This window comes from Polistes fuscatus, unplaced genomic scaffold, assembly GCF_010416935.1.
Source record: "Polistes fuscatus isolate 324 unplaced genomic scaffold, CU_Pfus_HIC Scaffold11, whole genome shotgun sequence".
Classification (NCBI taxonomy): domain Eukaryota; kingdom Metazoa; phylum Arthropoda; class Insecta; order Hymenoptera; family Vespidae; genus Polistes; species Polistes fuscatus.
In genome coordinates, this window is record NW_025113009.1 from 280,769 (window position 1) to 295,371 (window position 14,603).

The 14,603-nt window shown below is 36.3% G+C and overlaps 1 protein-coding gene and 1 long non-coding RNA gene across 7 annotated transcripts; one reads left to right on the forward strand and one right to left on the reverse strand.

The window, feature by feature from the left end:
* Positions 1-86: 86 nt before the first annotated feature.
* On the reverse strand, positions 87-6,220 carry LOC122526468. 5 transcript variants are annotated; one of them, XR_006306072.1, is made up of 4 exons: positions 5,926-6,220; positions 5,523-5,871; positions 4,728-5,455; positions 87-4,640 (listed from the first exon to the last, which is right to left on the reverse strand). It is a non-coding gene; the product is annotated as an uncharacterized LOC122526468 (long non-coding RNA). The 5 variants fall into 5 exon arrangements; XR_006306070.1 differs by having other exon boundaries at positions 4,728-5,062; positions 5,138-5,455; positions 5,523-6,220; XR_006306073.1 differs by having other exon boundaries at positions 87-2,950; positions 3,697-4,640; positions 5,523-6,220.
* A 268-nt stretch (positions 6,221-6,488) lies between these two features.
* On the forward strand, positions 6,489-13,483 carry LOC122526469 (large proline-rich protein BAG6). Of its 2 annotated transcripts, none has more exons than XM_043649890.1 (21): positions 6,489-6,810; positions 6,912-7,011; positions 7,736-7,856; positions 7,940-8,149; positions 8,231-8,429; positions 8,513-8,631; positions 8,696-8,837; positions 8,911-9,034; positions 9,109-9,312; positions 9,379-9,598; positions 9,678-9,797; positions 9,874-10,120; positions 10,230-10,489; positions 10,551-10,712; positions 10,802-10,886; positions 10,957-11,074; positions 11,149-11,452; positions 11,554-11,687; positions 11,759-12,058; positions 12,133-12,240; positions 12,352-13,483. In XM_043649890.1, exons 2-21 carry the CDS (start codon positions 6,949-6,951, stop codon positions 12,772-12,774), a joined length of 3,663 nt encoding a protein of 1,220 aa, XP_043505825.1. In that variant the 5' UTR covers positions 6,489-6,810; positions 6,912-6,948; the 3' UTR covers positions 12,775-13,483. The 2 variants fall into 2 exon arrangements, with proteins under 2 accessions (XP_043505825.1, XP_043505824.1); XM_043649889.1 differs by having other exon boundaries at positions 6,490-6,810; positions 10,551-10,715.
* The last annotated feature ends 1,120 nt before the right edge of the window (positions 13,484-14,603 follow it).

Below are 14,603 nucleotides of genomic sequence, written 5' to 3' on the forward strand. Positions count from 1 at the left end.
GTTTATTGACGAGGAACGAGAACGACGACACGACTACCTCTAAACACTTCTGTTTTACCCTCCTCTTCTTCTTCTTCTTCCTCTTCTTCTAACAATCCCAAATAAGACTTCCTCGCGGTTTAACGGCGGAGGGTACGTCGTCGAGCTGGTCAACGCTCGTAAACCTCCCTCTTCGTTCGGAGTTTCGGGTCCGATTGTAAAAGTGTAACTTAATGACAAGGACATGTACCAAAAGGGTTCTATATCTTTCCTTCGAATACGTCTTTCCGTCTTTCGCTATTCTTTTCTCTATTATTATTTCCTTAGAACGGCAACGATGAATAATCGGACACCGAAAAATAAAAAGAAAACAGAGAAGAGACAAAAAGAAAACAGGAGAACGGGATGAAACTGACAAGAAGCACACCGACTGTCGCGGAACACACTGGATTGTTAACTGGACTAAAGCCAGACGTGCACCACCGGCGCTAGTCCGCGCTATTATCTACACTGTCGCGATCCACATCTTGCGCGGGGTATATAACGCTCTGCTCAAAAACGCGGGTGAAAGCTGCCCGTTGTCTCCCTCTCTCTCTCTCTTTCTATGTGTTTTTTTTTCTGCGTGTGTTCGCGACGGGCAAGCAAGAAGGCTTATCGTCGCCAGGGGGCCCTCCTCTTGGCGCCACGGACGCGGCTATGGCATTAAGCCGCGACGCGACGCGCGAGACTTACTTATAGTCGCAAACGTCGTCGGCGCCGCGCCTCCGGGAGGTAACGTTCTCGGGCTTCTCCTTCTTCTTCTTCTTCTTCTTCTTCTCCTTCTTCTCCTTCGTTGCTTCTCTGCTTCTGCTTCTACTGCTACTGGTGCTTTTGTTGCTGCTATTACTACTTTACTGCTACTACACTACTACTACTACTACTACTACTGCTACTAACACTGCTATTGCTCTGCCGTGCCGTTGCTTCCTCCTCCTTTTCCTTCTCGCAGGACTCTTTACTATACACGTATGGACCGTATGTTATGCGTGCTCTCTCTCTCTCTCTTCTTAGCACCCAGTCTGCCTATCTCTTTCTTTTTATCTTTCTTTCTCTCTCTCTCCGACTCTTGCTTCACGACGAGCCCGGCCTACTCTGTCCTCCTCCGTTGGACCTCGTCTCGTTCTCTTATCCGTCTTTCTCCCACTCTATTCCTCTCGCCTTGGCTCGAGCGCGTACTCGGTAGCCGTGCTGCTTACAAAGAGACGAAGAAAGAGAGAGAAAAAGAGAAATAGAAAGAAACAGAGAGAGAGATAGACAGATGGATGGATGTCCGTGTTGTCCTAACCGCAGACTTCGTCTTCCGTCAATCGAGTCTTCAAGAAACGTCTCGAGATCGATCCTATCGTCGGAAATCTCCATTTGAAGAAAATAAAACAAATATATATATATATCTTTTCGTGATTTTCTTTTTTCCCCCTATTCGATCTAAACCCCGTGTATCTTATCATTTTGTTCGATCTTACATATCTTTATACCGTTCGAATTAATTTCGTCGATCTAACGAAAAGCATCGATCGCATCGTTGCATATGCGAACGCTGTGGTGTTTGCACCGATAACGAGAGCGTTGCTTAACTTTTGACCTTTGCTTCGGCTGACTACTCGGTAAAGAAAATACCAGATAATTTTTTCTAACTTTTATCTTTTTCTTTCTCTCTCTCTCTCTTTCTCTCTTCCTCGATCTTACACATTCCGGTGTCTTTTTCTATTTCTTTTTTTTGTCGCTCTCCTTTAAAATCTTAACATTGTATATCGACATTTCAACTTGTTTCCTCTTTCAATGAAAATCAATTCGATCGGATCTCTTCTTGAGGTCTTATTCGATATTTTAATCGATAGTTAGCTGGAGAAAGGAAATTTTAATCGTGGAATTTTCGATGATATCGATCTAATCAAAAATAAAAACGCGTTCCGAGCCAGGGAGAAACTGGAGCATCAAGCGAATCTAATTGTAAACGGAAGAATTCGTACCTCGTGAAATTGACAATAGCGGGACACAATTTTATTCGTCTATTTAATTTTACGTATCAATGAAGTGAGATGAATTATTGTCATGAATTATCTTTTTTCTTTTTTTATCTAATTATCAAAAGAAATTAAATAAGAGAATTAAATGCGCGTCGAGTTTGATTATAAGATTTTTGGATTCTAATAAAGAAAGAGAGAGAGAAAGCTCGAAGGTAAGCGCCATACATATGGTATGCGCTGTCCTGAAAACCATAAATAAAGTTCGACGGGAGATGTCGCCGGTGCCAGGAAGTCATTAGTGACTCTTCTCTCTCTCTCTCTCTGTCTCTCTGTTTTTCTTCTTATCTTCCTTTCCCCCCTCTAGAAGCTAAGTCTACGATGCTCCATTTCTATCGCAGGTAAGTTGCCTTGTCCCTGTCCTGAATTCTTACCTATTGAATGCCTTCTAATTCGAATGTAAAAGAACGAAAAAGAAAGAAAAAAAAGTAAAGAAAGAAAGAAAGAAAGAAAGAAGAAAGGAAGAAGAAAAAAACAAGTGATTTCTTCTTTAGGATCTTAAGCTGCGGATATATTTTTTTCGAGGCGTCAACTGAGAACGAATGAAAAACGAGGAGAGGGCGCGAACGGATTTCGAGGTGGACGAACCGACGTGAGCTCCTTTGGAATGCCGGGTTCGGTTCTTCTTCTTCTTCGTCGTCGTCGTCGTCGTCGTCGTCGTCGTCGTCGTCGTCGTCATCTTCGTCGCGATGCTCCTACTCCGATCTTTACGGATGTCAGTCGCGTCACGACGGACGGATGTAGCTATTAAGAGCGCGGCCGTCGTAGATTTAGGTAGGTGTCGGACTCGGTGACGCGTCATGTCTCAACGACTCGACTTATGCACGATCGTTCGAGATAAAACGATTTTTCGCAAACTGACATCAGCTGAATTTGACTCGTCTTTTCGCTACTTCATACCGAATGGCCTGAAAATGATTATCATCTTTTTTATTGTTCTTTCATTTTAAACTTACAATTAGTGCGTAGATTAGAATCAATTTTGGTACTGGCTTAAATAATAAATAAAATAGAATGAATACGCTGTTAGAAGAAAACGTTTGAATGTAAGTTTATTTGGTCGAGTAAATAGATAGAAGAATAGCTAATGAGGATGATACCGAAATGAAGTTCGTAGGTACATAATAATGAAGTCATGACACAGTTCGCGTCCTGTTGTTTTGATGACAAAATGTTTATCCTTAAAGGGATCTTATATCCACCCTTCGGTTCGATCATTTCCAAAAGCGATCCCATCTCTCTGTCTGTTCGCTTTGGCGAGGGTGGGGAGGACACTTTGCATGCCGAAACATCGATGCATGGACCGATGCACCGGACCGTAGGAAGAAACCGGTCGTTTCGCCACGTACCTGCGGTTAGCAAACGAGACGAGGACAAATCGGGATCCCGTCGTCCCGCGCTTGGCAAATTCGGGAGCCGTGACCGCTCTTAATATCTCTACATAGGAGGATGGTATATAAAAAGAGAAAGAGAAGGGGAGAAAAACAAGAAAAAGAGAATAAGAAGAAGCACCGCGTCGAGAGAAACAAGGCACGAGCTATTTGATCGCAAGCACGGAGCGGAGAGAAAAGAGAAGGGAGAAGTTTAACGGCTGTGATGTGTGTTGGTTAACGAATGCGAGAATGCGACCTGGCGCCAACGCACACACAGTTACCTTCACCGAGACACGGGATTCTCAACAGCAGTGGCAACACCACCACCACAACAACGACACGTGAACACCACCATCATCATCCTCGTCCTCTTCTTCGCTCGTTGCTCGTCTTCTTCCTCTTGCTTCTCATCCTCCTCCTCTTTTTGATGCGGTTATATCGTTTCTTCCTCGGCCTGCTGCTACTTACTCCTGGATATCTTTCTACGTTTTGCATAGTTAGCAAGACACGCACGCAAACTTCTCCTTTTCTTGTCGTTTGAGAAATACGACGATGACGAGGAGGAGAAGACGAGGAACGGGACGAGACCCGAGGGCTTACGGGGGAGTCTCCGAACAGAGGAGAAACGATTAACAGGAGGAGCCGAAAAGACCGGTAGCGAATTAGAATACACATATATGCCATATTTGTTCCAGAGCTACCTGCCAGAATCTTGCCACGTAACGACGCACGTGCTCTTACATTCTTCATTCTTCGTCGTATTTTTTATCAATATTTTTTATTATTTACCATCATTTACAGTATCATTCGCTTCGATTTGTCAAACTTTTACCCGATAATCGAGGAAAAGTAACGCTTTTAATTAAATCGAGCCGAATGAAAATTTACTTCTATTTTTTTTTTCCTTTTTTCAAATAGAGATAATATTATCGACGAAGAAATATTTGTCAAAATTTCGATAAAAACATCCCTTAAAATAAAATCGTCCGATCAATGAATATGAGAGCCACTGTGAACGCGTGTTTACGATGAGATTTAAAAGAGCAACTTGCTGCCGCTCTCCTCGGTTCGCGGCTATGGGTGAATCCGTCAATTTTTCATATTCCACCCTCCCCCTTTTCTTCTCTTTCTTTCTCTCTTTATCGCATTTACGTTGGGGGCTTTTTTCCGAGCGGACACCGGGCGCCAGGCCCCGCTACACGACACAAGAGACGGCCGTCACTTCCTGCATACAAAACCGAACCACCATTAACATTCTTCGCTTGTGCACGATCAGATGCATTATCTTCTACCGATACAAATGTCTACACACGTCTCCTCTCACACTGCGTTCATGCGAGAGAAAGAAAGAAAGGACATGTTTCTTCTCACATATCCATGCAGCCGTTCGTTCCTCTGTCGATGTCCTAATCTGAATAATGCGATCGCCGGGAGTCTTCTTCTCTGTCTCTGTTTTTTCCTTTTTTTTTCATTTGCAGTATGAATCTCACGCGAAATATCGATGAAGCGTCTCGAGATCGGTTGATATCGTTAAGGCATGCACCCTATGGATGTATTTTGCCACGTTGCATTCTTTCATTTGCAAAAATTCACGTATCTCGCGCTTTTTCCTTTTACTTATACTTTTTATTTTGTCTATTTCTAAAACTTACGAGAGAGATAGATAAAAAGATGAAAAGAACGTATTCTTAGGCATACTTCTTAGGGTACACGTATACTTACGCAGAAACACAGAATGTGATACATAAGCAATTTGATGACATTGAATTTGTTCGCGATGACGCGACGTTATGAGAGGGCACCAAAAGTTCATTGTTACTCGCGGGGCCTTGATCCCTCGCGGAATAATTTACGAGAGGGGAGCAGCCAGCAAAGCAAGTAGCGTGAGTAGAGCTCTCCGCAAGAAACATTGTGCCAGTTAAACGCGTGCCTTCCTCGAGCACGCCTCATTAAAGGAGGTCACAGTTGGCGCCAACTATCCAGGAAATTCTCTAACGTCTCTCTCTCTCATAACTTTTCTTTTCTTCCTGGCGTTACTTTCTGGAAAATAAATGAAAAATATTTCTAATTATCGTGGAATCTTTAAGAGATAAGATTACGATCAAACCGGTAGTCGATTTAAGACTTGGAGATTCGTTTTTGTTCCTCTTCTTCTTCTTCTTCTTCTTCTTCTTTCTCTGGAAAATGATTGACAAACTACTATAACCATATACTCTACTATTATTTTATTTCTATTACAACGAATTTCCCCGCAGTTGCAAATCGTTTCTACGATAATGCGATAATTTGTAATTCGTCGTAGAACGTCAATTAATGTAATTTAATACGTGCTCGATCGAGAGACTTAAGAGTTGTTAGATTATACTTAATTAGCATTTATAGAGAAGGCGAGGAAGCATAGTCGGCTCTTATCGCGATCTGCGTACTCGCCACGTTATTATTCCTATGTTCGTCAACTACGACAAATAAGCATTAACCGAAGAATCTAAGCAAGTAACCAACCAACCAACCGTTAAAATCTCGTGCAAAGCATAATTATGCGCGTTAGGCGTGCTAGGAACGTTGGTGTTGTATATACATGCTACTGGTATATACGCAATCCTTCATGTTATTCGTCAGTGCAGTACTTTTCCTAATTGCACAGGCTTTAGTTGGAGTCTTAACGTCCTTTTATCGCCGTTAATACACGATCTGTTTTCGAATCAGCTGATCTACGCACGTCTCTCGCGATCTACGTCGCGCAATGAAATTTAAATGAACCTCTAAAAGTGAGCTGTTTCACGTGGGATTTAAATTGAGCAAGACATGAAGTTGTATGAACAAGACGAGCCATCTCGTGGTAAAACGAGGAAACTACTACGCTTGTTATCAGTGGTTCTCATATCCGATGAATCACGTATTGCTTTTAATTCTCTCTCTCCCTCTTTCTCTTTCTCTCTCTCTCCCTCTCGCAATACCAATCGGAATTCTGACGACGTAGATGACGCTACTTTTTAATGTTTAAGAAAGAAGGGAAAAATAAAAAAGAAAGAAGAAAAAAGAGAGAGGCCGACTTCGGCATAGGGATTACTAGCTCGTTTATGTTGGCTGCGCACCTTGTGTCGATAGTAAAGGGAATTCTGGGTAGAATAACGTGTGTCGTGTTGCCCGTTACTGTGAAATATCGACACCCAGAAATATCATTTAAATAAGTCGAACTATGCGATCGAAAAACGGAGTGAACTGATTTTAAACGTGTTATTATAATCATTATTTAACGGAATCATTTATTTTGCTTAATTAACTGCGATAAATTTTCTTCAATAAGATATTATTTGTAGCACCTAGCCGACATCGTTGATAACTCTTGTGAAATCATTTTCTCACCTATTACACCTGCATCAATCCTCTGCATCGTGAGATTAGATTTTGATTCATATTACATTATTATTCGATTAACTAACATCTAAACGTTTCGCGATACAACGTCGTTATATATCAAATTTCATTATTTTAGTATCGAAGGAGCGTTTTGATCCGCATTGTGATCAATCATGATCAACCTTACGGTGAAGACTTTAGATTCGCAGAATCATGCATTCTCTTTGGAAGACGACGTAAGTTTATTATCTATAACATTTTTATATCATCGTATAAATACTTCTATTCGTTGTTCTTTTTTATGCTTCGATCGTTCGTCCTCTTACTTTTACGAATCTTCTCTAATATTAATTTTATTGATTTAAAATTATCCTATATAGGGAATTATTGATTTATGGCTATCTAAGAAGCTCAATTAAAATAAAAGAAAAGAAAAAAAACAAAAAAAAAATTATGTAATTTATTTCTCTGAATATAAATATATATATAAATAAATATATAAATATAATATATAATCAAAGAGATTATTTTTTTCTTAATTTATTATTCTGATGAACACAAAGGATACATATGTATTTTTAGATTTGTAATGTAATAACGTTGTAATTGTATATATGTGTGTGTGAATCATGGACAAAGGTTTCCTCTATGTAAAAGAATATTCTAAGCTATATCTATTCATTGATTTTTTTTTTACCCCTCTTCTATGTTACTTTATATATATGTGTGTGTATATATATATTTATCATAAGAAACTATACATTCATATATATAAATATAAATATAAATACAAATATAAATATAAATATAAATATAAATATGACATTTAGAAATTATTGGATTTAAATTGATTCTAATAGTACCTTTGAATTATTTCGAATGTAGATATTTTTCTAGAACATTCGAAATGCATAATATATTGGAATAGATATGTTTGTAATGATGCTTTGCATTCCACAGCAAATTACAGTTCGTAGATTTAAAGAACATATAGCAGAGTCTGTAGCTGTGCCAGCTGATTCACAGAGACTTATTTATTGTGGAAGAGTACTTCAAGATGATAAAAAATTAAATGACTATGGTAAAGATTCAATGAGTGCTTATTTTTTTTTTTTCTAATAAATTCAACCGATCTAATCTAATAAAATGGAATCATTCATTTAGACGTAAATGGTAAAGTTATACATTTGGTGCAAAGTGCACCTCCTCAACCTGGGCAAAGAAATAATGATAGTGGACAAAGTCAAGGACAACAAAATCAAGGATGGCAAAATCAACAGAGACCACATTATCGTTTCAGTCATGCTCAAATGCATGGAAATGCTATGTATTTAGGTGCTATGTCTGTACCAGCTGAAATTGTTGAAGGACATGGTTAGTAATTATTATTATTAATATTTATACACGCTTTTTGAATTTCACATTTTGCAATAATGCATTATTTGTATCTCTTAGGGTTACCAGTGCCACAATTAAGTAACAGTCTGTCGAATAGTCGTTTAATAGTTGCTAAACGTATGCTCAATCGTGCAAATGAATTGATGGATCGTCTTGACGATCCTTCAGCACCCCTACATCCTAGTACATCGGAAAATAATCAATCTCCATTACCGCAACAAATACAAGTACAAGATATAGAAACAGACCAGGAAGAGTAAGAGTTCATTTAATAATTATTTACATTAATTTTATAATTAATAAATATACTTGTGTAATAAATCAATAAATTCTGCAAAGTATTTTCAGAATCGCAGAAGGTCGGCAGTCAACTGGAACTAGACTTTCGGAAGCTGTAGCAGCTGCATTAGGAGTCGCAATCTCTGCATCAGGTGCCAGCAATGTTACCTTATTAAGAGGTAAAAGTGTAATAAATCATAAAAATCTAACATAAATATGTTAATATCTGATAAATATGTATAGGAAGCAATGATGATGCTAATGAAGGAAGAACTACTAATGAGGCGCAAGAAGATGCTGAAATGGAATCGTCTGCACAATCACAAAGCGAGCAACAGGGAACATCAAATGCAAGTGGACAAAATAGCAGACGACCACCTACTCAGTAAGATATATTTTTCTTCTGTTTTGTTTGCTATACATTGAAATAATAATAAATTTATTGATTTATTTATTAGATTGCCACGACCTCCACAAATGGGATACTTATTAGACAGATTATTGAGTACTCAAGATCGTTTAAGACCATACATCGAACGCTACCGTGTACTTATGTTGGCTGATCCATCATTGCCTCCAGGAGTAAGTGAATATAAAAACGAATTCCTAATAATCATTAATATTCATATATCTTACATTATAAAATTACTAATTAGCCTGGAACGCCAGAAGTCGTTGAAGAAACTCAAAGAATGGTGGATGGTGTTAGTGAATGTTTACATTACTTGTCTCATTCCTGCCATGCTTTAAGTGACATAATTGTTGATATGAGACAACAACCACCAAGAAATTTACGATGTCGACCTATTATCATACAACATTCTGCTATTCTGCAAGCTGGTGTACCGATCCAGGTAGAGGTGAGCATAGATCACGAAAGAGATATAATGTGCACATAATTATATTTTATATAATTTGTCTGTTAGGCTCATATTAGTTTACATGGTCGCAATGCAAACAATAATAACGGTAATGAAGAAACCACTGAAACTACAAATGCCCAACAACCGTCAGATATTGTTGTAGCTTCGGGATCGATCGAAGTTACAACAGAGGATAATAATCAGCCACAAGAATCTAGTAGTACACCGCCTTCTCAACCATCGGAACAACAGCGACCGCAAGAACCACCGCAATCGCAATTTGGTAATTATATTTGTTCAATGATATTTTATACAAGATTTATGTATCGAATAAGAATATTAAAGCTATCCTTTCATGACAGTGTTTGACTTGCCAAATAACGTTGAAGTATTGATGGAAGTCAGTCCTGATAGTAATATGGAAGCTTCTTCAGGAAACGAACCAAATCAATCTGGTGAAAACAATAATAATAATAACGCTGGTACGTATATTTTAAAAATACTTTCTAGATAATTACTAAGCTTTTTTTTTTAACATGACTCTCTCTGTCTCTAAAGTTATAATACCATTGATAGGAAGAAGCAGTGGAAATACTGCTGGCATATTTCCTTGGGGTTCTGCTCCCACGCCAGATTTTCTACGCAATTTAATGCAAGCAGTTGCTGGTCATATGGCGCAAGGTGGTATCGCTACGGTTCCATTAACAACACGCACCACAACTACTACTGCAGGAGGAACCCAACAAACGGTTGCTGCAACAATGGATAGTACATCTACTAATGCTGCACAGAGCACGCAAGCTCGGTAATGTCAACGTAATTGCATAATGTGATCGTAGAATATTCTTTGTTTATGTTTCATTCAATGAATACGTCGTAACTCGGTGATTATTAAATAATGAATTTTATAACAGAAGTAATGTAGGAACTCATCCAACTACCGCAACTCAAACTCGTAGTACCTCACGTCCTCACGTTTTCCATCAACATCATGCACATCCACTTGGTGTTGGAATGAGCATGGGTCAAGGACTCGAATTTGATCCATTTCTTCCCTGCAATTCTCATCATGTACGTCGTACACCGACTAGTACACCAAATGTTACAGTCAATTCACAATCTACCAGAGCCAGTCAAACGCCTGCACAAGAAACTCAACCTCAGGCACAAACAGGTAGAATATATATTAAGTATCTAAACCGATGGAATATACATTAGTTTATTACATTTTACAGCAAGTACGTCTACAGCAAGCAGTACTGCTAGTTCTACCAGCACAGCTTCGCCAACTTCTAGCCAAAATACTACACCCAATCCTATAATTAATTTCTTACGTCAAATGGTAGGAGGCACAAGTGGACAACAACAAACTAATATAAATGTTAACAGCAGCAATAGTGGTGAAATTTTTTCATATTATCTCATATCAATTTCAATATTAATACTAAATGTAGTATAATAATACTAATTAAAAATATCTTTTAAGACCCTGATTTAGCGGAAAGTTTTGGAAATATGATGCAAATGCTTGGTAATGGAAACATTCATATAGGAATCATGGGAGATGGGGGGTATGTTTGTTCATTTTACAAAATTATCAAATAAATAAGAATTACACATGAAAATTATTTTATATTACAGAGGTACTAATTTAGTTGGTGGAAATGTAACTCTTGCTAATTTATTAGAAATTAACGATCCACAATCTCGTGAAAATATTACGGAAGAAAATTTACTCGCTGAACTAGCTTTGATTTTTGTAAGTATCTGTAAAAGTTATATTGATTAAACAAAAAGTTGAACTATAAATAACTACATGTAACATTATTCTAGGCACGTTACATGACTGTAGAAGATGTCGTTCGACTAAGACTCGGAAGATCAGAACCAATTGCTAGGCTTCGAACACCATTGAGATTTTTGTGCTGTGTAATAATGAATAATTCAACTGCACCTGAAGAACAAGAACAAGTAGTGGAACGTTTAATTTTACACTACAGACCACATCTCCAACAACTTTTAGAAAGGGCGGAGGATGGTACTGGCAGAAGTGGTTCTTCCGTAGACCTTTGCGCTACGATCGAATTATTATTGTCACGGCATTGCAAGGAAATGTTAAGACTCGTACTCGATCCGAGTTAGTTTATTATAAAATTTTATCAAATATAATATGTAAAATATTTAATATTAATATATATATATATTTACATATATTTAGATATATTTACATATTTGTAGATGTTGATGACAGAAGATTCGGACAGGAAATATTAACAATCGTAAATACTTTGGGAAGACAATTGTGCTCTGTGCTTCGATATTCTCTTCGCGGAGGACAAGCAGGTTTAGAGTCTGTTGTAGGCCGTTTTATGGTAAATTACAATAACATTATTTCAGAACTAGAAATCTGATTCTTTGTAATAATTCGTTGTTATTTTTTTAGTACCGTATGGTTAATGCCGTTAATCCCTCATTTCGGCAATGGATGTTAAATACTTTTATTGTTCACTTCCGCACTTACTCATTACGTATTCCACAACCACCGGATTCCGACATTCTTCCACTTCTCATATATAAAGATACTACTGCACAAACAACGTCGGGATCTTCAACGGTATCGCACGAATCGACATGTTCAACGCAAGAACAGTCACAGCAGCAACAACAACAATCGCAATCGCAATCGCAATCGCAATCGCAACCACAACAACAACAACCACAGCAACAACAATCGCAACACGAGGTAAATCATTTGTTTTTATAATAAAGGTACATACATAAACAGAAACGAAAATTAATAAACGTTTATTGTCACAGCCAATGGAAACAGAAACTATGGAAGAAAAGTCTAATAATGAAGCGTCTGTACCCGATGAAGGAGAAGATATTCCAGAAACATTTCCAGGACACGAGTCGTTACCTTCGGTAATCATTCAATTTAAAAATAAATAAATCATTTCATAAGATATTTTCTTTTTTTATCAGTATTGAGAATGAAGATTATATATTTTGGATAATTAAAAATGATCATTATAGGAATGGATACCTATAATCGCACGCGATGGAGTAAGACAACGACGTCAATTACAGATGCAAGGAATGGCGAATAGTGCTGTAACAACTTTCAGTGATGCATACATAGGTAGTTTACCAACGAAACGGCGCAAACTTATCGAACAACAAAAGCCACGATTATTAGTTAGTCCAACTCCTAATCACTCAGCCATAACGGCATCAGTAGAGCGTTTAGTTCGAGAGGGTGTTAGTCGTGCAGGAATCGAGGAAGTTGAAGGGGCCGCCGTTGCAGTAGCAACAGATCCTGGAGTTAGACATGCCTTTGGTCAGGCAATAAGGGACTGCTTAAATCCACGTAGATACGGTACTCCGGATTTCCCGGATCCATTACGTTTTCCAAACGCAACTAAATATTTTTCAGATCAAGAAAGATCATCGAAGTAATAAAAAAGAAGAAAGAAGCTAAACAATAAAGAAATGACAACAAAATTGCATATGGCCTGTGTTTGTGATTTAGAGTATCTAGGAGGACTTAGGTAGCATAATCAATGATCATGAAGAAATAAAAAACCTTTAATAACGCATTGTATTCGCGATCTGTTGTCATGTTACTATTATCTTTAACCTGATTATAATTAAGACAAAGATTCGTGTATAATATCTCATTTTACTTGAAATTATAAAGGTGTTTTAATATACATATATATATATATATATACATATATACATATATATATATGTATATTATATATTATCTAATATTTTACCAAGAGGTCTTTTTTTATCCCAAAGCACTTCTTTTAATATTATTATACAAGTGTATAAAGCGCTTCTCAACGCTTTGTAAATATGTTTAAATATTGCTACATTCAACGAATGTATTTCTGCAATATTAAGCAAAGAAAAGAGGAAGAATTTACAATCTATTTGCTACCGGTCGCTCTACCTTTATACTCTAAACATTAGGATGAGATCACCTTATATAAACGTATCGATATTATCATCAGTACATTTTTAATAGTGAAGTGACTTTCGCTAGAAATATTGTTATTACGACAAAATTCAAGTTATTATCGATTAGATTTAAATGATTACAGCTGTAGCAAATTCATCGGATGTACTAATTATTACTAATTATATTATTATCACAATACTCCCATTGTCATATCTTTTATTACTATTATTATTATTATTATTATCATCATTATTATTATAATTAGAGTTTAATTATTCCTATTATAATTATTATGATAAGTATATATATATCTATATGTATATATATAATATGATCCATATTTATATATACATCTATAAATAATTCTTCTTATACGTATAATCTCTTCATTTAAGCATTAATAATTAAATTTAAAATTCTTTTTCCACACACAATATGCACTATATATATTTATAAAAAATATTTCCTTGGCGTATCCGATGGTATTGTAAACGTTGATATCAAAATTAATGAAATCTATAAAGTGTTCGATTTTTATCAGTGTATACGACAAATTCTTTTGTCACGTATATAAATTAATAGAAAGTAGGTCATATATAAATGTGTGTGTGTTCTATAATCTTATATTGTATATGGGAAATACTAGTTTGTAATGTGTACGCTTTGTTAAATAATGCGTTATAAAGTCAAAGAAAAAAGAAAAAGAAAATACCATAAAATGCGTTTGTAATTTTTGTAGATATATATTTTCATCATCTCAGCCTTGAAATAATTTAAGAATTACTAACTTTTATACACAACTTAAGGAGACACCTTGTCATTATTAATTACATTATCGTAAAACGAATTTCATATAAAAAAAATACAATAATTTTGCGTGTTATTACACGCGTAATATGCGTTTATTACACGAATATTAAATCTCATTCTTTATGGTGTCACATGAGAAAATTATTTGTGTGACCGATGATGAGTCGTATATCTCTTGTATGTATATATATATATATACACACTATATATATATACATATAGTAAAAAAATAATTAAAAAGTATTTTTAGCATATCTAATATATATATATATATATATACTAACATATATATATATATATATAGGGACCGTAAGTAGTGTCGTTTTTTACATTAAATTCAAACACGGTTTTAAAGTACACAATGAGCTGATAAACGATAAACAAATATTGACATGCACAGAAACGATATTATTTTCTGGTTTCCCTAATATATATATATACATATACGTATATATAGAAGAAAAAAATTATGAAGTAAAAGTATATAATAAATTTATTTAAAAACATT

What these genes read in the sequence shown, in the direction of transcription:
- LOC122526469 (XM_043649889.1), top strand. Translation starts at nt 6,949, where the DNA reads ATGATCAACCTTACGGTGAAGACTTTAGATTCGCAGAATCATGCATTC. An exon ending in GTGTACCGATCCAGGTAGAG is followed by an intron (nt 9,313 to 9,378) that starts GTGAGCATAGAT and finishes TTTGTCTGTTAG; the next exon opens with GCTCATATTAGTTTACATGG. An exon ending in AACAACAATCGCAACACGAG is followed by an intron (nt 12,059 to 12,132) that starts GTAAATCATTTG and finishes TTATTGTCACAG; the next exon opens with CCAATGGAAACAGAAACTAT.